Below are 25652 nucleotides of genomic sequence, written 5' to 3'. Positions count from 1 at the left end.
CCAGCAGGGGACGCACAGAAGATTTGAATTAGCCCCTATGTTTCCAACATATATATGAAAATGGATCCATTCTGTGTTTAGACTCTGGTCCCATCCCCAAGATATCTCTTATGGTATGCAAACATTCCAAAATATGGAAAAAAATGATATTAAAAGTACTTTGGGTCCCAAACAATTTGGCTATGGGAGACTCAACCTGTACTTTGTGTTTGTGCGCCTTTAATGGTATGTTGCAACACAATAAAGCCTACTTTGTTTACGGCATCATGTGGGGGTTCCACTGACTTCTGAGGCTAGACCACTCAATGTAGAACATGAAATTTAACAATCTAGTACGCACGGTGCACTCCCAAATGGCGATGTAGTTATTACTTTTATTCACTCTTATACAGTATTTATTTAGGAAACATGACGTGAACAGCTTATAGATCTTGTCTTTTCTTTGAGAAAATGTTAATCTTCTGACAGAGCTTTTTGTTTTTATCAATGACGGAAAAGTTTGCCATTTTCTTATTGGATGTGTTTTATTTGTGCAGAAACTCTCTTGGATACTCGGTGGACAACATCAGAGCTAGCGTGGGTTACACATCCTGAATCTGGGGTAAGAAACATCACCCCCTTCATTCTTCTACCTGCTTCACTCCTTTCTAAGTTCCGTCCTGCATCACATATTTCTCTTTCCTTTATGTTCCTTTCTTATTTCTTTTAGCTTTCTTTTAGCTTTGTCAATTTTATTTCTTCTTTTAAGTAATACTTTACCCTATGCGGGAGCCACTTGCCTCAGCTAGTGCTGTAAGACCACTTTTGAGGCTGGAAGAATTGGAAACGTAAGCTTACGAGTGCCCTGCTTGTCCAGTTGGTTGCATCTGGCAACATTTCCGGGCAGAGTTTAATTTTCAAATTTCTCTGGGCTATCTGTGTGGGAGAGATGTGTATTACAGTGTTGGGAAGTTTCCTGAACCGTGATGACCAAAGCACTGAAATTCTGTATATTAGGGGAGGGATGTTATTTTACAGATTGATGTCAATGAAGTTCCTTTAGGAAGTAAACTTTTTTAAATTTTTTATTTTTTTTTATTTTTGTAGTGGGAAGAAGTTAGTGGATATGACGATGCATTAAACCCGATACGGACTTATCAGGTGTGTAATGTTCAGATGATGAATCAGAATAACTGGTTACGGACGCAGTTCATCCCTCGACAGAACGTACAGCGTGTCTATGTGGAGTTGAAGTTCACAGTGCGAGACTGCAACAGTCTTCCAAACATTCCAGGATCTTGCAAAGAGACCTTTAATTTATTTTACTATGAGTCTGATACAGATTCTGCATCTGCTAACAGTCCCTTTTGGATGGAGAATCCATACATTAAGGTGGACACTATTGCACCAGATGAGACTTTCAAACGCCGTGACTCTGCCCGCGCTAACACCAAATTACGGAGCTTTGGGCCCCTGTCTCGTGCTGGCTTTTACTTGGCGTTTCAGGACCTGGGTGCCTGTGTTTCTTTAATTTCATTGCGTGTTTTCTACAAAAAGTGCCCGCGCACTTTAGCCGGATTTGCAAGTTTCCCAGAGACACTCACCGGGGCTGAACCCACCTCATTGGTTATTGCTCCTGGTGTCTGTGTCCCTAATGCCTTGGAAGTGTCTGTCCCTCTCAGGCTATACTGCAATGGAGATGGGGACTGGATGGTACCTGTGGGATCCTGCACCTGTAAACCTGGTTATGAAGCAGCTGCAAAGGACACACAGTGCCAAGGTAATGTAGAGCATGGATTTGTCCAGGTGTCTTTGGGGTGAAAGAGGGTTGTTTTCAATGTAGCTGATCTGTACAAAGAAAATGCATCAGAACTCCTTTGAAGTGGAAACATTTTGCAAATGTTTATTCTTTTCCCCTCCCCATTGTATGTAGCTTCCCTATATTTCATTTCTTAAGCACTAACAGGTTTGTTTTTCTTTGCCAGCCTGTACTAGTAACACATACAAGCTAAACCAAGGGACAGGGCCCTGCACTCCTTGTCCTGCAAGCAGCAAAGCCAATTCTTCTGCAGCTACTGTGTGCTCCTGCCATAATGGCTTCTACAGAGCTGACAACGAGACTCCTGACACGCCTTGCACAAGTAAGAGGGCAGAGTGTGGAGAGAAATTGTAAATGTGATTTTGGCTTAAAAATATTAATGAATTGATGACAAATAATACGTTGACTTATCATTGTATAACCCATGATTATTTAGGCCAGTTCCAACTGCCAATTCATCATCATAATAATAATAATAATAATAATAATAATAATAATAATAATAATAATTTCTCTAACGTCCTAGTGGATGCTGGGGACTCCGTAAGGACCATGGGGAATAGACGGGCTCCGCAGGAGACTTGGCACTCTAAGAAAGATTTAGTACTCCTGGTGTGCACTGGCTCCTCCCTCTATGCCCCTCTTCCAGACCCCAGTTAGAATCTGTGCCCGGAAGGTGCTGGGTGCATTTTAGTGAGCTCTCCTGAGCTTGCTATTAAGAAAGTATTTTAGTTAGGTTTTTTTTATTTTCAGAGAGCTTCTGCTGGCAACAGACTCTCTGCTACGTGGGACTGAGGGGAGAGAAGCAAACCTACTAACTGCGGCTAGGTTGCGCTTCTTAGGCTACTGGACACCATTAGCTCCAGAGGGATCGAACACAGGAACTTAACCTTGGTCGTCCGTTCCCGGAGCTGCGCCGCCGTCCCCCTCGCAGAGCCAGAAGACAGAAGCCGGCGGGTTGAAACAAGAAGACGTCAAAATCGGCGGCAGAAGACTCCGGTCTTCATATGAGGTAGCGCACAGCACTGCAGCTGTGCACCATTGCTCCCACACTAACCCACACACTCCGGTCACTGTAGGGTGCAGGGCGCAGGGGGTGGCGCCCTGGGCAGCAATTGAGTACCTCCTGGCAAAAAGCAACATATATACAGCTGGGCACTGTAATATGCATGAGCCCCCGCCATTATTTTTACACAAAATCGCGGGACAGAAGCCCGCCGCTGAGGGGGCGGGGCTTCTTCCTCAGCACTCACCAGCGCCATTTTCTCTCCACAGCTCCGCTGAGAGGAAGCTCCCCAGGCTCTCCCCTGCAGACTCACGGTAGAAAGAGGGTAAAAAGAGAGGGGGGCACATAAATTTAGCGCATTAATCATATATACAGCAGCTACTGGGTAAACACTAAGTTACTGTGTGATTCCTGGGTGTTATAGCGCTGGGGTGTGTGCTGGCATACTCTCTCTGTCTCTCCAAAAGGCCTTGTGGGGGTCCTGTCCTCATATAGAGCATCCCCTGTGTGTGTGGCGTGTCGGTACGCTTGTGTCGACATGTTTGACGAGGAGGGCTATGTGGAGGCAGAGCAGGAGCAAGATGAATGACGTGTCTCCGCCGACGGCGCCGACACCTGATTGGATGGATATGTGGAAGGTGTTAAATGATAATGTAAACTCCTTGCATAAAAGGTTGGATAAAGCTGATGCCTTGGGACAGTTGGGGTCTCAGCCCATGCCTGATCCTACAGCGCAGAGGCCGTCAGGGTCTCCGAAGCGCCCACTATCCCAAATTGTTGAAACAGATATCGACACGGATTCTGACTCCAGTGTCGATGGCGATGATGCAAAATTGCAGCCTAAAATGGCTAAAGCCATCCGCTACATGATTATAGCAATGAAGGATGTATTGCACATATCAGAGGTAAACCCTGTCCCTGACAAGAGGGTTTATATGTATGGGGAGGAAAAGCAAGAGGTGACTTTTCCCCCTTCACATGAGTTAAATGAGTTATGTGAAAAAGCGTGGGATTCCCCCGATAGGAAAGTGCTTATTTCCAAAAGGTTACTTATGGCGTACCCTTTCCCGCCAACGGACAGGATGCGCTGGGAATCCTCCCCTAGGGTAGACAAAGCTCTGACACGCTTATCTAAAAAGGTGGCCCTGCCGTCACAGGATACGGCCTCCCTAAAGGATCCTGCGGATAGGAAGCAGGAAAGTATCCTGAAGTCTGTTTATACGCATTCAGGTACTCTACTGAGGCCGGCAATTGCGTCGGCATGGATGTGTAGTGCTGTAGCAGCATGGACAGATAATCTGTCTGAGGAACTGGATACCTTGGACAAGGATACTATTTTACTTACCCTGGGGCATATAAAAGACGCTGTCCTATATATGAAGGATGCCCAGAGGGACATTTGCCTACTGGGCTCTAGAATAAATGCAATGTCGATTTCTGCCAGAAGGGTCCTGTGGACACGGCAATGGACAGGTGATACCGACTCCAAAAAGCACATGGAGGTTTTACCTTACAAGGGTGAGGAATTGTTTGGGGACGGTCTCTCGGACCTAGTTTCCACAGCTACGGCTGGGAAGTCAAATTTTTTGCCATATATTCCCCCACAGCCTAAGAAAGCACCGTATTACCAAATGCAGTCCTTTCGATCACAAAAAAGCAAGAAAGTCAGAGGTGCATCCTTTCTTGCCAGAGGCAGGGGTAGAGGAAAGAAGCTGCACCATACAGCTAGTTCCCAGGAACAGAAGTCCTCCCCGGCTTCCACTAAATCCACCGCATGACGCTGGCGCTCCACAGGTTGAGCCAGGAGCGGTGGGGGCGCGTCTCCGAAATTTCAGCCACCAATGGGTTCGCTCACAGGTGGATCCCTGGGCTATACAGATTGTGTCTCAGGGATACAAGCTGGAATTCGAAGTGATGCCCCCTCACCTTTACCTCAAATCGGCCCTGCCAGCTTTCCCCATGGAAAGGGAGGTAGTGTTAGCGGCAATTCACAAGTTATATCTCCAGCAGGTGGTGGTAAAGGTTCCCCTCCTTCAACAGGGAAGGGGATACTATTCCACAATGTTTGTGGTACCGAAACCGGACGGTTCGGTCAGACCCATATTGAATTTAAAGTCCCTGAACATTTATCTGAAAAGATTCAAGTTCAAATTGGAATCGCTCAGAGCGGTCATTGCAAGCCTGGAAGAGGGGGATTTTATGGTGTCTCTGGACATCAAGGATGCTTACTTGCATGTCCCCATTTATCCACCTCATCAGGAGTACCTCAGATTTGTGGTACAGGACTGTCATTACCAATTCCAGACGTTGCCGTTTGGGCTCTCCATGGCACCGAGAATATTTACCAAGGTAATGGCGGAAATGATGGTGCTCCTGGGAAAGCAAGGAGTCACAATTATCCCATACTTGGACAATCTCCTCATAAAGGCGAGGTCCAGAGAGCAGTTGCTGATCAGCGTAGCACACTCGCAGGAAGTGTTGCAACAGCACGGCTGGATTCTGAATATCCCAAAATCGCAGCTGATTCCTACGACGCGTCTGCCCTTTCTGGGCATGATTCTGGACACAGACCAGAAGAAGGTGTTTCTCCCGGCGGAGAAGGCTCAGGAGCTCGTGACTCTAGTCAGAGACCTCTTAAAACCGAAACAGGTGTCGGTGCATCACTGCATGCGAGTCCTGGGAAAGATGGTGGCATCATACGAAGCCATTCCCTTCGGCAGGTTCCATGCAAGGATCTTTCAGTGGGATCTGTTGAACAAGTGGTCCGGATCGCATCTTCAGATGCATCGGCTGATCACCCTGTCCCCCAGGGCCAGGGTGTCTCTTCTGTGGTGGCTGCAGAGTGCTCACCTTCTCGAGGGCCGCAGGTTCGGCATACAGGACTGGGTCCTGATGACCACGGATGCGAGCCTCCGAGGATGGGGGGCAGTCACTCAGGGAAGAAACTTCCAAGGGTTGTGGTCAAGTAAGGAGGCTTGTCTGCACATAAATATCCTGGAACTAAGGGCCATATACAACGCCCTGAGTCAAGCGGAGCCTCTGCTTCGCAACCAACCGGTGCTGGTTCAGTCAGACAACATCACCGCAGTGGCTCATGTAAACCGCCAGGGCGGCACAAGAAGCAGAGTGGCGATGGCGGAAGCCACCAGGATTCTTCGTTGGGCGGAGAATCACGTGCAAGCACTGTCAGCAGTGTTCATTCCGGGAGTGGACAACTGTGAAGCAGACTTCCTCAGCAGGCACGACCTCCACCCGGGAGAGTGTGGACTTCATCAAGAAGTCTTCACGCAGATTACAAATCGATGGGATCTGCCACAGGTGGACATGATGGCATCCTGCCTCAACAAAAAGCTAAAAAGGTATTGCGCCAGGTCAAGGGACCCTCAGGCGATAGCTGTGGACGCACTAGTGACACCGTGGGTGTTCCAGTCGGTCTATGTATTTCCTCCTCTTCCTCTCATACCCAAGGTGCTGAGAATCGTAAGAAAAAGAGGAGTGAGAACAATACTCATTGTTCTGGATTGGCCAAGAAGGACTTGGTACCCGGAACTGCAAGGAATGCTCACAGAGGACCCATGGCCTCTGCCTCTCAGACAGGACCTGTTGCAACAGGGGCCCTGTCTGTTCCAAGACTTACCGCGGCTGCGTTTGACGGCATGGCGGTTGAACGCCGGATCCTAGCGGAAAAAGGCATTCCGGATGAAGTTATTCCTACGCTAATAAAGGCTAGGAAGGACGTGACAGCAAAACACTATCACCGTATATGCCGAAAATATGTTGCCTGGTGTGAGGCCAGGAAGGCCCCTACAGAGGAATTCCAGCTGGGCCGGTTCCTGCACTTCCTACACTCTGGAGTGACTATGGGCTTGAAGTTGGGGTCCATAAAGGTCCAGATTTCGGCCCTATCCATTTTCTTTAAAAAACTGGCTTCTCTTCCTGAGGTTCAGACGTTTGTTAAGGGAGTGCTGCATATTCAGCCCCCTTTTGTGCCACTAGTGGCACCTTGGGATCTCAACGTGGTGTTGGGTTTCCTGAAATCCCACTGGTTTGAGCCACTTAAGACCGTGGAGCTAAAGTATCTCACGTGGAAGGTGGTCATGCTATTGGCCTTAGCTTCGGCTAGGCGTGTGTCAGAATTGGCGGCTTTGTCATGTAAAAGCCCCTATCTGGTTTTCCATGTGGACAGGGCAGAATTGCGGACTCGTCCACAATTTCTGCCGAAGGTAGTGTCATCTTTTCATTTGAACCAACCTATTGTGGTGCCTACGGCTACTCGTGACTTGGAGGATTCCAAGTTGCTTGATGTAGTCAGGGCTTTGAAGATTTATGTGGCCAGAAGGGCTGGAGTCAGGAAAACTGACTCGCTGTTTTATCCTGTATGCTTCCAACAAGCTGGGTGCTCCTGCTTCAAAGCAAACTATTGCTCGTTGGATCTGTAACACGATTCAGTAGGCTCATTCTGCGGCTGGATTGCCGCATCCAAAATCGATAAAAGCCCATTCCACAAGGAAAGTGGGCTCTTCTTGGGCGGCTGCCCGAGGAGTCTCGGCATTACAGCTTTGCCGAGCAGCTACTTGGTCGGGTTCAAACACTTTTGCAAAATTCTACAAGTTTGATACCCTGGCTGAGGAGGACCTTGTGTTTGCCCATTCGGTGCTGCAGAGTCATCCGCACTCTCCCGCCTGTTTGGGAGCTTTGGTATAATCCCCATGGTCCTTACGGAGTCCCCAGCATCCACTAGGACGTTAGAGAAAATAAGATTTTACTCACCGGTAAATCTATTTCTCGTAGTCCGTAGTGGATGCTGGGCGCCCGTCCCAAGTGCGGACTTTCTGCAATACATGTATATAGTTATTGCTTAATGAAGGGTTATGTTATGTTGGCATCCGTGGTTGATGCTTTGTTGATTGTTCATACTGTTAACTGGGTATGTTATCACAAGTTATACGGTGTGATTGGTGTGGCTGCTATGAGTCTTACCCTGGATTCCAAAATCCTTTCCTTGTAATGTCAGCTCTTCCGGGCACAGTTTCCTTAACTGAGGTCTGGAGGAGGGGCATAGAGGGAGGAGCCAGTGCACACCAGTAGTACTAAATCTTTCTTAGAGTGCCCAGTCTCCTGCGGAGCCCGTCTATTCCCCATGGTCCTTACGGAGTCCCCAGCATCCACTACGGACTACGAGAAATAGAATTACCGGTGAGTAAAATCTTATTATTATGATTATTAATAATAATAATAATAGTATTATTATTATTATTATTATTATTATTATTATCCAGAGCCATATAGTGTATGCCTGGCCTGCCACAGTTTTGCTATTCGGGAATTCTAAAACTGTAGAAGGGCATGCTGGGATGTGTAGTTTCACAACAGCTGGAGAGCCACGGGTTGGACAGGCCTGATATAGGGGATGATTCAGATCCTGTAGCTGTTGCTACAGGATGCACAAAGTACCGATTATCGGAACTTGGCGTGGACTGATCCTGCAATGTAGCAAGTAACCTGCCATCGGACTGTCAGCGATTGATAGTCTGGTACCATTTCGAAGGCAAGTGAAAACAGAGACATGTTGTTGCTGTTTAGGGGGAGGGAAGAGGATCTCGGTCACTGGACAGAGATATTCTGGCCTCTGCAACGGGTGCCTTGCGCATCCTTATGGATGCCTTAAGCCGCCCGATGATGAGTCCAGGGATTGATGCTGCGTTCTAGGATGCAGGTCGGATCACTACTGCAGCAAGAGGCGTCTGCCTGTACTAGATGCCTCCTGCTACATCACCATACAGCGCTATCACTGCAGTGATGGCCTCTCCAAACACATCTGAATCAGGCCCATAGTGTCGGTGATCTTATTTCCTGCCTTATACATGCTATACTTTGCACATTGTTCATATGAATGTTATATGGGCACATTGTAGTGTTCTATGCTGCCAGTTTTTCATACACAAAGCTAAGCAATTGCTTGTTACAAGACCAGTGATGTTGCAGTGGGAAAATAAGTGTGATGTAGTATAAAGGTAGAAGATAATTATGTGAGGAGTTTGTGATGTGCTTGCCACATGTAATCTCTTCTTACTTCCAGCTGTGCCTTCGGGACCACGACATGTGATATCCAATGTGAATGAGACCTCTGTTATCCTAGAGTGGGGAGAACCTACCTTATTGGGTGGTCGAAATGATACTTCATACAATGTGATCTGTAAAAAGTGCTCGGAACAAACGTGCTCTCGCTGTGATGATAACGTTCAGTTTTGGCCACGTCAACTAGGCGTCAAGCAGCGACGTGTCTCAGTCAGTCATCTCCAGGCCCATACAAAATACAGCTTTGAAGTCCAGGCTATTAATGGGGTGTCTAGCAAGAGCCAGCACACCCCAAATTATTATTCTGTAAATATCACAACCAACCAAGCAGGTGAGTGAGAGAGAGGATTGAAACATTGAGATATGGCAAAAATAAGAATGTGGTAGGGATAGAACAACAAGGTGATCAGAAGTGGAAATTGCATGGGAGGGCATGCTGGGATGTGTAATGCATATCTGATTAGGAAAGGGAATTTAATATACAGATTATGACTTTACACTTTCCCTTTAGCTCCTTCATCTGTTCCTATCGTGCAATCTCATGGAAGCTCAGCAAGTTCTCTCCATTTGTCCTGGGCTCCCCCTGAGCGGCCCAATGGTATCATTTTGGATTATGAGATAAAGTATTATGCAAAGGTGAGCATCCCAAACAGCCATACATTTAAGTCCTGTTTGTCACCGTTCAAGTTCGTCCCATATTTTTTCCTACTTCTTTCAGATTTCCCGTTTAAATGTCTGTCTGTCTCTGTCTGTATGTATGCATGCATGTTGTAGCCACCTGCTGAATTCTGTGCCTTACATTTTCTTCCTTGCATTTGTTACTCCCAGGCTCACAACGGCGCAGGAAACACAGTGACCAGTCAGCGCACCAATGTGCGTATGGAGGGCTTATTTCCAGACACTGCTTATGTGGTTCAAGTTCGTGCTCGTACAGTTGCTGGATATGGAGCGTACAGTGAGCCACACGAGTTCCTGACCATAGCTGAGGATGGTGCGTAAATTCCTTTGCCCCCATATATCACTCTCCTTTCTCTGAACCAAAAATCAGTATATAGTAACCACACTAAAATCTGATCAGTCTTACTACTGCTTGTTTACCTGTTGAAAATATGTATTTATTTCATCTACTTATTTTTTTAATCTGTTCAGTTACGTTCAGACAGGTCCTCCTTATTCATTCATTTTGTATTGCTAACTCGCCACAAACCACAATGTTCCACCCATGTCTCCGGCAACTCCCTGGTACATTATTCTGCATATTTACTAAGCCCATATTCTACAATGCTAGTATCACTCTTAAAATCTAATTGTTGTTATGGATGACAGTTACACAATGAAAATCCCTGACCTGCAGCATGTCCCAGCATCTTTTATGGAAGCTTACAGCCACCCCCTCATGACAAGCCTTATGGTCTTCCATGTTTTTTGTGCCTGCTTCCTTTGGCCTTTCTGACTTAAATCTACCTATTCTTACCCTTCAAGTGATTTTCCTAGTCTCCAAATATGTCTCCCAGCTTGTACATCAGATCTACTGCTCTTATCCATCTGACCTTTTTCTTCCATCTACTGATTGCAGTTTCCCCCTTTCACCTCTCAATTCCTTTATTCACCTTTGACAAACAGTCCTTGGCTCCCAGTGCCCCCTCTATCCACAGATTCCATACCTTCTATCCCTGTTATTTCTCACTTCCTTATTTTTTTCCTGGTGCCCACTGATCCCTCATTTCCCCTCCCCCTTTTTTCCCTTCCCTGTTTCCTCCCCCCTACAGGAGATCGGAGCAGTCTCAAGGAGCAGGTCCCGATGGTGGTTGGCTCTGTGATAGCTGGGCTGATATTTATAATTGCAGTGGTCATTATTGTCATTGTGTGCTTCAGGTGAGTGGTATGCAGTGCTTGGAGAAGTGATAAAGGTTTTGGGTGTGGCAGTGCTATCATTTGCAGACTGCATGGTTTGTTCTGAGCGTGGCTGGTGTTCAGAATGTTCACTGAACTTTGTTGGTCCCTTATTCAGCAGAAAGCAGAGAAATGATCCGGAATCTGAATACACCGAGAAACTGCAACAATACAGTGAGTATAGTTTAATGAGCAATAATACACAGTAGATATTGATGATCTTTCTGTAATGACCTACTTCTCTGTATCACACATGGAAAGCGTTATTGTTGTAACCTGTGGTCTCCCTTTCTGCTTTCACCATTGTGGGCATCTGACTGGGTGTAACATGTGATGAGCTACCTTCTGGTAGTTACAGCTGACTTGCTTGTTCTGGATGGCTGCACATTGTCTATTCTCACTTTGCATTGCTTAGCAATTTGTAATTAGCATCCTGTGGAGTTCAGTAGTAATTGGCAGTTGTTAAAACTACTTCGCTAGTTGTATCTCTCTGTGCTTGTAAATAATTGCATCTGCTGCCTATTTTTTACAATGCACTTCTACCTGCTCTTGTTAAATGTGGCTTTCTTTTCCTCTTATTTAATGTGATGGCTTCAGTTTTTGTGTAATGTATCTCACGATATACACACACGTCTAGACATTGCACAGTGTGACTTTCTGTTTGACTCTCTGTTTTAACTCTGAGTCCCCAAATCTATGAAAGGATCTCCTAACATTGGCAGTCGTGTGTAGAAAGGTATCCTCACGCATGGACTGACTGCAGATCTGTGGATCACCCTATTTGGCTATTATTCAGATTTTCTTGTTTTGTGGCCACCAAGCAACTGAGGCTATTACCTGCTATCTCAGATTCCAAAGGGAGAGAGGAAAATATACCACCAGCAATTTCCTCAAACAACATTGAAAACTAATCTTTCCTATGGCTAGTTTTATATGAAATCTAAAGATCCTGAAAGGACTACATCCATCTGTGAATGTTGCTAGAATTTATATTTTTTAGGCCTAGTGTTCTGTTAAATATTGACTACATCAGGGGTAGGCAACCTGTGGCACTCCAGCTGGAAATACAGGTCCCAGAATGCCCTGCCACAGTTTTGCTGTTAGGACATGCTAAAACTGTGGCAGGGCATGCTGGGATGTGTAGTTCCGTAACTGGAGTGCCAAATGTTGCCTACAACTGGCCTACATTCTGTGTGTTGGATGATTAGGGTTTGTAGACCATGATTAGAGGTTGTGAAAGACTTAGTTCCAGCAGTGTACTTTGCAGAGGACATGACACTGTGTCTATAGAAGTCTATGGGCCTGGGTCAGATGTACACTAATGCCACTGCAGCTGTGATTCAGTATGCAGCGGCTGTGTGTAAATACGCAAATGTCACAGCCACCAGGAGGCAGCGGAGCCATTTTGACTATACACAGAATCGCAGTTGCAAACCGTTCTACCCCCCCCCCCCCTCCCCCTTATTACTAGCCACAAAAGGTGCCTCTCTGTTAATTTATTGTTACCAGTTACATATATAGCACGCACACATTCTGCAGCGCTTTACAGGGAATGTTTTGCCCATTCACATCAGTCCCTGCCCCAGTGGAGCTTACAATCGTTATTCCCTATCACATGTACATGCATACACATTCACACTAGGGTTAATTTTGTTGGGATTCAATTAACCTACCAGTATATTTTTGGATTGTGGGAGGTAACCAGAGTACCCGGAGAAAACCCACGCAAGTACGGGGAGAATATACAAACTCCACACAATTAGGGCCATGATGAGAATCGAACCCATGACCTCCGTGCTGTGAGGCAGTAATGCTAACCATTACACCATCCGTACTCCGTTTGCGAATAAATTCTCTCTGCATCTGTCATCATAAGACAATCGCAACACATGCACAGTGCAAAACCTTGCTCTACTGCATTCCATATTGACATTGCCTCCATCTTTGTCATCAAGCCCTATGTTTTGTGTAGCACCTCATTAGCCTCCATATCTTTCTTTCCCACACAACACTTGTTATGCTGTGTGTGTGAATGTATTGCTCTGTGTACAATCGGTCAAGTTAAACATTGCATTTAATTTCCACTCTGTGTACAGTCCAGTACACTTACTTTACTCCCGATAGTAGTGGTTGATTTCCCTCACTTTGAGCACCAGGTTTCCCTTTGACATCTGCACCATGACTACATGTAAATTACGGTTTGTGCATACACCCCAGTCCAAAGCTTGCACGAAAAGGTTTTGTTGGGAAATTAAATCCATTCCCTCTGTGTGGCTTCATCGTGGACCAATACAATAACACTATAAACTAGGCATTCCTTCAATACACTGCTGACACTACCTATGTGATGTATTAACATCTTGGATGCTGTAGTGGGGAAGTGGAACCCCCCCTCCTTTTCCCCTGTCACAACCCACACTAGTGCAGATGCGCTGTGTCTCTCCTCCCAGCCGGCTCCACTGGGCATGTGCAAGATCTCACAAGCCTCACAAGATCTCCCATCTCCCACAGGGACGTACGGTGAGCTAAATGGTTCAGGAGGCAGAGTCTGATTTACACACAATATGAGTCCAAGGGTTCCTGTGAAAACTATACACACGTGCAGCAGTGCAAACTCCTGGAAATTTGGTGACTTTTGATCAGAGATGTGCGCATCAGGCACCTGCCATAGACTTTTTATTCCATAGTTTTGCCTATAAAAATGATTAGAATAATGCGAAGAAGATATATCAAACATATTCTTTGTTTTTTTCGTATACTTTATACAGTCAAAACTCTGGCGCAAATGTTTGTATGACAGGAAAGGCTCTGCCTCACCCCACCGCACGTCACTGATCTCCCATTCAGCCTGGCAGCCACTACGGTGGCTGTGAATGGGGCAATGACACCTACAGCTTTTGAAATCTATGGGGGCTATTCAATTGCTTGGAAAGTCAGTTGGGTGTCTGTTTTTTCCTATGTAATAGACAGGAAAAAAAGACACCCAACCGACTTTTCAAACAATTGAATTCCCCCCTATAACTGCAGGTTCCAGTAAGGTCAGTGATACTGGCTGTTCATACATGGGCTTGGGACATCTTACGCGCTATCTAGTAGGTAGCAGCGCTGAGCCCCTGTCATTTAGCACACCTCCACAGTAATACATGGGGAGAAACAGTGTCAGCGTACATAACGTGAGCTGATAGCACTACCCCCCCTCCCCCCCCCATTATGACTAATCCTACATCTACATGTACACAGAAAAACAGAAAGTAAGTTGCAGTTCAGCAAATAGATCTAATGCATACAGTTATTTGTAAACTCAATCCACAAGAATAGATTTTAACCATATTAGGGACAAACATTTATTTATTTTTTTTATTAATAACACAGGCTACTTCTTTCATTCTAAAGTTACTTTGGACAGTGGGTACAAGTCTACCCTTATGCGGCAACCACCTCATATCTGATTTACTTCATAGAAGGCCTTCAGTGCATATCTGGGGCAAAACTACAATGGCAGGTTCATGTTTTATTCAATGTAAGCTATCTTATTGTAATGGTCTTATAAATAAGTGGCAGAAAATCATCAGTATACAGTTTTCTTTATAACACTATTGATTGAGTTGTATACTAGTAGTATTCAGGTTATTTGTATTTTTATATATAGACTATTAAAGAGCCTTTCTTGAGTGTGTCTTTTCTGGATGATTTTGTAGTTCTGCTTTTTAAAGACAGTGCAGAGTGACAAAGGTACTTGATACTTCTTCTTCTCACAGTGGTTCCTGGCATGAAGCTTTACATTGATCCGTTTACTTATGAGGATCCTAATGAAGCTGTGCGAGACTTTGCTAAAGAAATTGACATTTCGTGTGTGAAGATTGAAGAAGTGATTGGCGCAGGTTTGTCTCCTAAAAACATTCACTGCATATCCGTTAAAGTCAGATGCGTCTAGTTTTTCACTTAATGATGCAAGGAAGGATTTAGAAGTGCATAGTGCAGACGTAAGGTTATCGTGAATATATTAAGTGAAATGTGATCTGTTACACTGTAGAAAAGAATGGGCAGATTGATTTCTTATCTACTCATTTCTAGGTGAGTTTGGGGAGGTTTGTCGTGGAAGATTGAAGCAGGCTGGACGCCGGGAACAGCTGGTGGCAATCAAGACGCTGAAAGCAGGATATACAGAACAGCAAAGACGTGACTTTCTGGGTGAAGCAAGCATTATGGGACAGTTCGATCATCCAAACATCATACGATTAGAAGGCGTTGTGACCAGGAGTCGCCCAGTGATGATCCTAACAGAGTTTATGGAGAATGGAGCACTTGATTCTTTCCTAAGGGTGAATGAATAGTAATTCTTTAAAACTACCCGCTTCCATTTTAAAGGTCTATTTTACAAAAAAAATGCTGATTTTTAGAAGTGGAGATGTTGCCCATAGCAACAGATCAGATTCTACTTATTTATCTAGCACCTTCTAGAAGACAACATCTAGAATTTGATTGGTTACTATGGGCAACATCTCCACTTCTATAAATCCCCATTTTAGTACAGATACCCCTTACTGTGTTTGGGAGTCACAGTAACATGCATAAACACTGACTGGGTTTTAATCTGTTTCTGCAGTTTGCAGAGTAAAGCTACACTTGCGAGGTTATGGTGGAACCTAGACCTCTTTTGTGCAGACGGGACTTCTTTCAACTAAATATAGTCCTGATTTTTTTTTTCAATGCACATATGCTGCATAAAGCAAGATTGCATTATAGGTTTTACATTTTGGATCATGTCTCAAAATGGAGGGTTGTTCAGCGACATTCCCCCCACACACATGATGGGCAGTAACACCTAGTGCAAATTGGCAACAAATATAATTTAGGAGTGCCTCCGAGAAATACATATGTGTTAGTGCTACTGTTTTTGTAAAAAAATGACTGAGGAGGAGGGCTTGTGCAGCCATATAATAGGATAAGACTGTCTTTGTTGACAACTTGTTGATTATATTATAAAGGACCCTTAAGCAAAAAAAAAAAAAAAAAAGTGCTTCTTATTGATTAAATATAATCAGAAATATTGTAGTAGATTCTGGCAAGTGGTAAAATGTCTAAACCCCATCAAAGTAAAATAAAAGCACACAAGGTTGTCTGCACTTCATAACAGCGGATGATTTCGTTAAACCATTATTTTGTTCTTCACATGGTTTTAAAAATCGCATTTGCACAGTAAAATGAAATCTTTTTTTATTATTATTATTTTGTTGGGGGAAGGGGGGGCAATTAAATTCTGTCTTTTCTGAGCAGACTTGTCCATTCATATATTCTGTAACTTTTGATGAATTACTGAACATATGTAGTGACATACGATAAAAACTACTGTACTCCTATTTAGCAAGACATAATTATGTATCTGGGTAGTTTTTGTGAGGTAAAATGTTGGAAAAATATAATTGAAAGGAAATGGATCCATTGAAATGTGTTTGAGAATAATGGTACCTGAACAGTGTAGCCTACGCTTTTGGAAGGGTAAAATTCATATTAGCCAAATTTATATGCAGGATTTAATTGTCCTGTAAATGATGCATTGTTCTATAATGGGTGATTTTTTTTTTTTTTTTTCTGTTAGATGAATGATGGACAGTTCACAGTGATCCAGCTAGTAGGAATACTACGTGGCATTGCATCAGGAATGAAGTATTTGGCAGAGATGAACTATGTTCATCGAGATCTTGCTGCCCGTAACATTCTGGTGAACAGCAACCTTGTCTGTAAGGTGTCTGACTTTGGCCTGTCCAGGTTCCTGGAGAACAGCCGATCTGATCCCACTTATACCAGCTCCTTGGTAAGAATTGTTTGTGACAGAATTGATGTGGACGTAGGTCCCGTAGTGAAAAAGAACCTGAAAGAGTGAGAAAAGTGCTGTGTGTGTGTGGGAAAAAAAACTCTGCAGAGCTGTATTTAGCTAAGCCATTATTAATCGTTGCTTTCTCTAAATGTACATATGCAACCATATTTCTGTGTCCTGCTATTTCCCATAAACCATTGCACAATTTATTTTCCTCTTTTTGAGTACCAACTTGCAGATTTTTGCATTATGATCCTATTTTGTTTCTGAACGACTGTGTGTCTGGACAGTCTCCAGTACCCTAATAAAATCTAAATACACCAGGCCAAATTTCATCCATTATGTCACTATAGCTACCTAATCAAAATATTCAGTATATTTGCTGAACTTGCAAGATCCATGTCGTCATGCTGAGGATGCTGGAACATCTCCACCACACACATGGGCCATTAATTAAATGTGATCAAATATTTCCATTGCCTCCCTGCCCAGCGCTTTGCTTCCAGGTCTCTTGCTCTACTGTGTATTTTGGTGTTTTTTTTTTTTTTTTACATTTTTACTTTCATTTTCTATGTACTTATGTTTTTATTTAATGATGCAAAAGCAGTACATTATGTCATTACTGGTATAGTGGTGGCACATTCACCCCATTAGAATTGCTACTCTCCAGCTCTTGTGTTGGGTGTGATAAAGTCACGAAGTTGATACATTCTCCGTATGGGGTCTATTTACTAAGCCTCGGATGGAGATATAAAGTCCCAGCCGATCAGTGTTTAATTGCCATGTCTTGTGTAGGAAAAAGAAATGTATCTGCACACTTGAAGATCAATAGACCAATTGGATCTTATCTGACATTTGGACCTCATTAAGGAAATTCTAAATCTGATACTAGATCTAACTGTGTGGGGGTGCAGCCCGATTGCAACTTTGACTTAATACGAAAAAAAAGAGGGGGGAAAACCCAAAAAGTAGTTGCCTAGTTGGGCGCACAAGTGAAATTTGTACTAAATTAACTGTATAAAACTTAGCTTTTATTGCTCATGCCTTCTAAAATATCCCATTTCTCTGGGGATTACACAGCAAAACATAGAGGTTAAAAACTTAGACACATACAGACAAATAGGTGAAAAGAAATAGATATAAGTGTAAATAGATTTAAAAAGCAGTACTTCCACTTATTACTCCTAACAAGGTGTAGAAATAGAGATATTTATGGAGCCACTGAGAATCTGAGATATATATTAGCTGACCGGATCCCCCAGTTCTATCGGACTCTTGTCACACAGAAGGCCAGTGATCCCAATTCAAAAATCACCATGCCTACTTTGCATTTGTAAAATGTTACAGGGCTGAGATATGTATATATGTATGTGTATGTATGTGTGTGTGTATATATATATATATATATATATATATATATACATGTACGTACGTACGTACGTACGTACGTACGTACGTACGTACGTGTGTATATATATATATATATATATATATATATATATATATATATATATATAGCAACCTGATGTTATAAAAATATAATATGAAAGATCCTTTGTCACAGTAAATTGCTCTTGCAAATATGGTGTGTGTTTTTTTGTATTCGTTCGATATACAAGTTTTTGTTATTTTAATAAATTCCACACATACATTTAATTGCCATGTCACAGGCTGGGTTTGAAAAATGATAGTCGGGAGCTGGTTAGCTGGTACTTTATCTCCATCCACTTCATCTTCATCCAAGGCTTAGTAAATAGATCCCTTAGTCACCAGTGAGTATATTGACCTCACAATGTTAGATTGACATACTCCATTGGTAACAAAGTAAGTGTAAACCTCCTGTACACAACCCGTATTAGGTACGTGCACAAAAAAGGGCCTGTATATTTCTGATGAATGCTATTTATTGTGCTGGCTCGTTATTTGCAGGCACTGTGTGATAGGCAAGAAATGCCATGTAATTCCATTAGAATACTTCTAGAGCACTGTGCAATGAGGAAACAATAGTAAATGCTTCTACTGTATATAAGTGCAGGGCCTTCTTAACAGCAGTGTAGGCCCTGGGCATAGCAACACACTGGGTCCCCTACCCATCCTCCAGGGGGAGGGGTGGGGGGGTGCTATCAGCAGCAGCTTTGATGTCCCACGGGCGGTAGGGTGTGTTCTATCTTCCGCTCAGCATGTAGGACCTGGAGCAGTAATTTCTGCTAATTACTCCTTTACTGCACAGATGGTAGGAGATGGGGGGGTAAGGGTGAACACTAAACTGTAAAAGGGGCACTGGGCTGAATGAAGGGGCCCCGGTACATGACTTCCAGGGTGGTAGGGGGTGTTTAATACGCAGGGGAGGGGTGGATAGTGGAGTGGGCTTAATATTCCTAATTTTCTGGTGGGAGGGCAGCTTGCTTGACTACAGAAATCTCAAGTTCCTGGAAATAGATTTCTTGGCTTTGAATGGGAAAAAACCTAGAGAGTCCAACCTTTCAGGAGGTATTGGGGACTTGTTGATCAGAGTTCAGGAGCCATGGCAATCAACCAAAGAAAATATAAAACTGCAAATTATGCGTGTGGAGCTGCAGCAGGGACCAGCTGCTTGAAGGCGATATCTCTGGTTCTGGGCATAGTATAGACAAGCTGCCAGTGTCCACCAAAAGGTGAGAGTCTGAGTTTTTGGAATATACCCTCAGAAAAACTCTAAAGTCAGACAGAACCCAAGATATCTGGCTGGGAAGTGCAATTAACAGGCTTGGATGGGGACCACTGCTTTGACATCAGATATCTCAGGTTCCCCAGGGCCAATTTTCAAAAATCTGGTACCCCTGGAAAGAGTGGACCCTCAGCTATAAGCCTAGGGCCCTTATACTCTTGGGTCCCTTGAGCAAGGGCCCATTGAGCCCATACGAAAAGACAGCCCTGTATAAGTGTAGACCAGTACGACCGTAAACCAGTGGAAATTCTGCATAATACATAGGGTAGTAGTGAAGCCATTACATAGTTCTGTTGTAGAATTGCCTATTTCACTAACTACATTAATGTGTCCAACAGGGAGGGAAAATTCCAATTCGCTGGACTGCTCCAGAAGCAATTTCTTATCGAAAGTTCACATCTGCAAGTGATGTTTGGAGTTATGGCATTGTCATGTGGGAAGTTATGTCGTATGGTGAGCGACCATACTGGGACATGTCTAATCAAGATGTAAGTGGAACCCTGGTAAAAACTGCCTTATCAGTAACAAAGATGAGTTAGGGCCTTAAGTGGATACAAAACTGCAGAAAATGTATAGGTGAATATAAACCTGTTGTCTCTTTATAGGTTATTAATGCTGTGGAGCAGGACTATCGTCTTCCACCTCCTATGGACTGCCCGTCTGCTCTCCACCAGCTAATGCTTGACTGCTGGCTCCGTGATCGTAATTTAAGGCCTAAATTTTCACAGATTGTCAGTTCTTTGGACAAGTTAATACGAAATGCAGCAAGTCTGAAAGTTACCAGTCCAGCACAGGCAGGGTTAGTCTGCATACATCATTTACACACTATATATGTTATACTTATACTATGCCTGTCTCTTGGTGTCTGTTTTTTTTTTTTTGGAAATCCTCTTTCTCATGGTCATCCTTCACTGTAACTCTTTGTTACTATGACCCTTTTTTTCTCATATTTTGTCTCATTAGACTTTGCTCTTACGTTGTACTTTTTCTGCCAGTGTTTCCCAACAGCTTCTAGACCGTACCGTCCCAGATTACACAACGTTTCCTACTGTTGGTGACTGGTTGGAAGCCATCAAGATGGGCCAGTATCAGGAGAAATTTCTGAGTGCTGGATTTACCTCTTTCCATTTGGTGGCACAAATGACTGCTGAGTAAGTAGATCAGATGGAGATGGGCAGCGTGATAATACAGATATTTTTGTAGGCAATGTCTGCATTCCTTATTTGAGCTAATATGCTATGTGCTAGAAGACATGTTTGAACGTGTAAATCCTAAATCTCTCTGTTCTGCTCTTTAGGGATTTGCTCCGTATCGGGGTGACACTAGCAGGTCATCAAAAGAAGCTTCTCCATAGTGTCCAAGACATGAGGCTGCAAATGAGCCAAACTCTTCCAGTTCAGGTGTGAGATCTCTACACCATGGGACAAAGCTCTTCATATTGAAGAAATAATATGGACTTCAAAGGGCTCTACGGGAGCTCAAGGGAGCACAAGACAACCTGGATAGTGAGGTTTTGAGTGGAGTCACAGTCCCTTTGCACAAAAGAACTCTCATCCCTCTGCTTGCCGATTACTTGCACTTCAGTGTGATCTGCTGCTGTAGGCAGGATAGATTGTATATTACAGCCCTACTTCTGTTTTTTTTTTTTATAGGGCCATCGGTATCAGTTGGTTTGTGTGAATGATAATGTGTGCAAGAGATTGGTAAGCATGAATGTGAAGCGTGTGGAGTACGTGTGTAAATATGAGCAGTGTAAGTGTAAGTAGAGGGTCCCACGAGAGTACAAGAAAGGCAAAATCTTTAAAGTGTCTTCCACCTACGTCAAAACCTCTATGACAATAATAAGGGTGCAGGGTTGCAGAGCTAGCTATTTTGTTTTTATTCTGTATGTACCTACAGCAGGCGTCTATAATTCCCAGTTCTTCCCTCTTCTTTTATTTATTTTTTAAATGTTTTGTACCTGCATGCAGAATATAGAGTTGCCCGCGTCCTACATTCGTAAGATTGTACAGAGACCTTTCTGTGCGAGTTCCTGTGATTTAGACCTCTTGGCCCATCGTTTTTAATCTGGTGTTAATTAATACAATACACTCCTTGGCACCAAGTTTACTCTTATAGGGGCCATTTTGTCTTCAGAAACTCCTGTGCCTCATAGATAAGGAATTAGCGCTGTACAACTCCGTCACTCCCCCCACCCCCCTCCTATTTGTTCTCTCTGCCGCCTCCCCCTTTCCCTCATATTTTTCCTCCGCTGTTGACATCTCCCATCTGGAAACTTGTCACTTCCTTATATCTCTACACACACAGGCTACACACATACGCTTGTTTGTGTTGTGGGGGTTTTTTAAAGTTTTTTTTTTTTTTTTTTTAAACACCTGCCTTTATTCCCTATCTACCGTTTTTATTTGTGCCCACCCTCCTGCAGCCATGTTACGCTCTTTATTTTGCAAGTGTACTCACACTTCCAGTGATATGAGGATGTATTCAAAATGGAAAATGTCATAACTGCATTTTATAATTTTCTTTTCTTTTTTTTAAGAAATACTTTTTCAATTAAATTATTTAAGGAAAAAATTTGCATCATACATTTCTTTCCTCTTGTCTGAAGTGAAAATTTTTGTTATGTTGTCAAAAGGGCTGTACAAGAAGAACGGTCTATAGCCAATGCCTTATGTAGCAACTAAACTCTTACCATTTTACTTCATATGTGACCTTTTTCACATCAATACGCTTTTGATAAAAATGAAACTTAAGTCAGTAGGAAGTGATGTCACAGAGGCACTTTCTGGCCCATACAGGGCTCACGAAGTTGAACTGAATTGGCTGCTTGGAAACGTCTGCCTCCACAGGGCATAGGTGATGGGAGCACTTTAATGGAACCTATTTTTTCTCAGACACTACTTTTGTATTTTAACCAGAAGCCTACAACAGCTGTGACAGGTTTCACTGCTTCATGTGTGAGGTCAAAGAAAGGTTGAGTTTAAGACATTAATTCAAATATGGACAAGTTTCAATGAATCAGACAAGTGATTTCAGTATTTTGCATGTTGGGAACATGCACTTCTTAAGAGCACTGTTAAATTCAATTACTCCTGTCAGAAGACAATTTGAACATGGTATTGTTGACGAGCTTGTCTTGGAAAGGAGAGGTGTTTTTTTTTTTTTTTTTTTAAGTTTCATAGCCAATAAGGTAAAGCTGTCAACTGACTGTGAAAGACTAACACTGGGAGACTGGCCAAAACACTTCATGATATGTGGCGGATAGGGGAGTGGGAATATAAACAGAACGGTAGATCACTGAATTCCGCAGAAGATTTGGGGGAAGTTTATGGGCTGCATATATGCAGAATATTTTTAAGCGTTCCTTAATTCTGATGTAACTGTATTTGATTGACTGAAACATATTTTTACAATTGCATCTTAGTCCATTTACAAAGGAAATTATGTTTAAATGTATTAAAAACTGATAAAAGATATTTTATTAGTAGTACAGTTAAATTCCTATTAGTAGGAAATGGGAAGACTTCTTATGAGACAAGCAGCTTTAGTTGTCTTTATATGAAGTCAAATAATGAAATATAATAAGCCAAAGGTAAGGAAACCAAGTACATTCTATAAACGTATACGTAGTAGTTGATTGGCTGCCATGCACAATTTCTCCACTGGATCATTTCTACACTCTTTTCACTGCTTCATGAATAGACACCGTAATGTCTGCTTTTTATTTGTTATATAACCACCAATATTTGTTTTTGATATCCACCAATGAAAAAGAGCCTGATAAACACATTTTTTATATATAAAGACTAGCAGTATTCGATCATGTCCCAAAAAGGACTATAACGTATAGTTGCCTATACAATAAAATAGCTTGCAACTGGTACACAATTTTGTTTGCCTAGTAATGTGTTTATGAATTACTTTATTTTTGTAAAAATATTTTATTCAAAAATGCAGATTGGTGAGGATACAGAAATGAGAAGATGGATGGAGAGAGATGCATGCTTTTGTTACAAGCAATACATTCATTACATACTGTAGGTATTTATACAGAAGATGGCTATAAGTATTTTGAAGAATGAGGAAGAGTTTTAACTCCCCGTGTGGGTCCAGGATAGAGAGAGAGGCCATATATAGTGGCAAAGGGATTTGGGTAGGTGTTGCCTAAGTGGGCACATAATAGATCCATGTATGCCAAATACTTCTAAAATGATTAGGGGACAAGTAAAGTATGCATGTCAGCTGTTCTAGTTTGTTCATTTGCAGATGTCATTGGTTTAAGGATAGTTTGGTTTTCTTCCAGTTAAATGTATAAATTCTTGATGCGTTGAGTCCATGTTCTATAATCTTATAATATGGTTTACAACATCTGATATTGGTCATGGGAGGAGCGAGTATATAATATTAGATGGGAGAAGTGCTTTTGTTATCTCTAAAGAGGCACATATTTGGGAAGTGCCACCATATATGAGTTAAAGTTCTTTCTACACCGCAATTTCTCCAGCAGGGATTTGCTGAAGTTGGGAAATGTACACAACTTGTGCAAATCTAACTTCTCAACACATTCTTCCTGATTTGTGTTAACTATTCTGATGCAAGAGTTTTCCCTATGTCTTTGTCCCTCATACAACTCCTTGGAAGGCTGTCCCCACTGAAATCAAACCTGAAGCTTGACCTGCCTAGACAAGAGGGCCTGTAGTGGAGATTGATTAGAAGAGGTTGAATTTTGGACCGCACAAAATCCAAAGTAGCCATTTGTTATACAATACACTATAAGCACAGTTAACATGGTTTATTACCATGTAACGCCACATGGCCTTCCTACTAGCTGTGAGGCATTTTTTGTGTTCATTGTAGCATTTTTAAGTGACTACTTTGGATTATTTGGACAGCACATTTCTTGGGATACAACATTAACCAAAGTCATGACATTGTGATTTTAATTCAGGGTCTCCAACATTCGTCCCAGTGTCGCATTTTGTTACAGTAGACACATTTAATCACTGAGCCAAAGCCTCTTTCTGAAGTACCTCCTTGTTCCATTAAAGCTGTTACGGAAAATTCCAGTAGTGTGTTTAGGAAAAAGAGGTTTGCTTGACTTCAGCCCGGCAGGACACTTGTATTCTACTTAAATGTCAGTCATTTATAATGTGCTGTGATGTAGAACATTTTCTTAATTTAATGTCTTAGTGTCTCGTTTTTCTGTTCCACTGTTTAGTGGGTCATGAAACTCCTTACTCAACAAGAATAAGTCTTCACAAGTAAGGCATGTGATTAGTTCATCCTAGTTCTATTGCAGACTATTGTCCAGGCTGGACTACTGCATGGAATGAATAGAGCGGTTATTTACAGCTGCAATATTACACATCAGTTGGCTCAGTTTGACTGGATTTATCTGTAAAGACCACCCTGTTTCTTAAAGATGTTTGATGTTTTTCTTTATTATCAGGCTTTTAGCTACGATCCGTTGTCAAGGCTGTGATCGTTATATTTTCCTTTTTATTTCTTCTTTTGACTGTTTTTGTGTTTATTTTTGGACAAAAATATTGTTAGGAGATATCAATATTAGAAGGTGTTTTATAAATGTTTGACCCTAACGTCTGTTTAAATTATTAACATATGCTCAGCTGTCATTGACAACTGTTAAATTAGGACATATCGGTGGGAATCTGCTAGGCTTATTCTGTGTTCATTCTTCTTGGCAGATTCTGTTTTGGAGAAAAGGATAAACATGACTTGTCACGTATACTTTGTTGTATTGTTAAGTTCCTATTGATCAGAAATGTGACATGGATTCTTATTTGACCAGCACCTTTTAGTTGACTTATGTTTTACGTAACAGGGCGATTCTCGTGATGCTTGGGGCAGCTACAGAAACTACATACTTCTCCAAAATACCAATATTTTAGTGGGTCTTAAGTTATAGGGTAAGACATTGCTACTTAGCAATTAAGTTTTCATATAACAACAATTTCTTGACAGAGCAGTTTAAAAGAAAAAATAAATAAAACCGTGTGATATATGGGACTTTATGTTCACTTTCTGGAGAATCGCCCAACAAAATATTTATTATTTCTTTGTTTTATAATTAGTGTAATAAGTTATTTGGCAGTCTGAAGGAAAGATTTACCTTTTAATATAGTGCAATATGTACTGTATATTGTTGTATATTAAAGCTAATATTACAATTCTGAATCTACCCACGTCTAAGCTGTCAGCCAGACTATGCACATACAGTAATGTAATTAATGTGTGGTGACTACATGTACACGTGATGTTCCACTTTAAACTTCATAAATTAGGCAGACCCGTCAAAAAGACTAAGAACAAGTATTTATATTGTTTGCATTGA

At 42.5% G+C, this 25652-nt stretch overlaps 1 protein-coding gene across 2 annotated transcripts in view; it reads left to right on the top strand.

The window, feature by feature from the left end:
• EPHB3 (EPH receptor B3) overlaps nucleotides 1-21860 on the top strand; it is a 50373-nt gene extending 28513 nt beyond the window's left edge. The window contains exons 2-16 of one of the 2 annotated variants that reach the window (XM_063916653.1): nucleotides 537-601; nucleotides 1087-1759; nucleotides 1965-2120; nucleotides 8884-9213; nucleotides 9394-9518; nucleotides 9711-9873; nucleotides 10652-10757; nucleotides 10897-10949; nucleotides 14534-14656; nucleotides 14850-15097; nucleotides 16375-16590; nucleotides 19639-19788; nucleotides 19906-20099; nucleotides 20296-20451; nucleotides 20598-21860. In XM_063916653.1, the coding sequence (XP_063772723.1) occupies nucleotides 537-601; nucleotides 1087-1759; nucleotides 1965-2120; nucleotides 8884-9213; nucleotides 9394-9518; nucleotides 9711-9873; nucleotides 10652-10757; nucleotides 10897-10949; nucleotides 14534-14656; nucleotides 14850-15097; nucleotides 16375-16590; nucleotides 19639-19788; nucleotides 19906-20099; nucleotides 20296-20451; nucleotides 20598-20706 (2867 nt within the window). In that variant the 3' untranslated portion in view covers nucleotides 20707-21860. Of the gene's footprint in view, nucleotides 1-536; nucleotides 602-1086; nucleotides 1760-1964; nucleotides 2121-8883; nucleotides 9214-9393; nucleotides 9519-9710; nucleotides 9874-10651; nucleotides 10758-10893; nucleotides 10950-14533; nucleotides 14657-14849; nucleotides 15098-16374; nucleotides 16591-19638; nucleotides 19789-19905; nucleotides 20100-20295; nucleotides 20452-20597 lie in introns of both variants that reach the window. The other variant, XM_063916652.1, reaches the window with a different exon arrangement.
• Nucleotides 21861-25652: the final 3792 nt, after the last annotated feature.

The sequence above is a fragment of the Pseudophryne corroboree genome, chromosome 4 (genome assembly GCF_028390025.1).
Source record: "Pseudophryne corroboree isolate aPseCor3 chromosome 4, aPseCor3.hap2, whole genome shotgun sequence".
NCBI classification, from domain to species: Eukaryota; Metazoa; Chordata; class Amphibia; order Anura; family Myobatrachidae; genus Pseudophryne; species Pseudophryne corroboree.
This window is presented reverse-complemented; position numbering and strand designations above follow the sequence as displayed.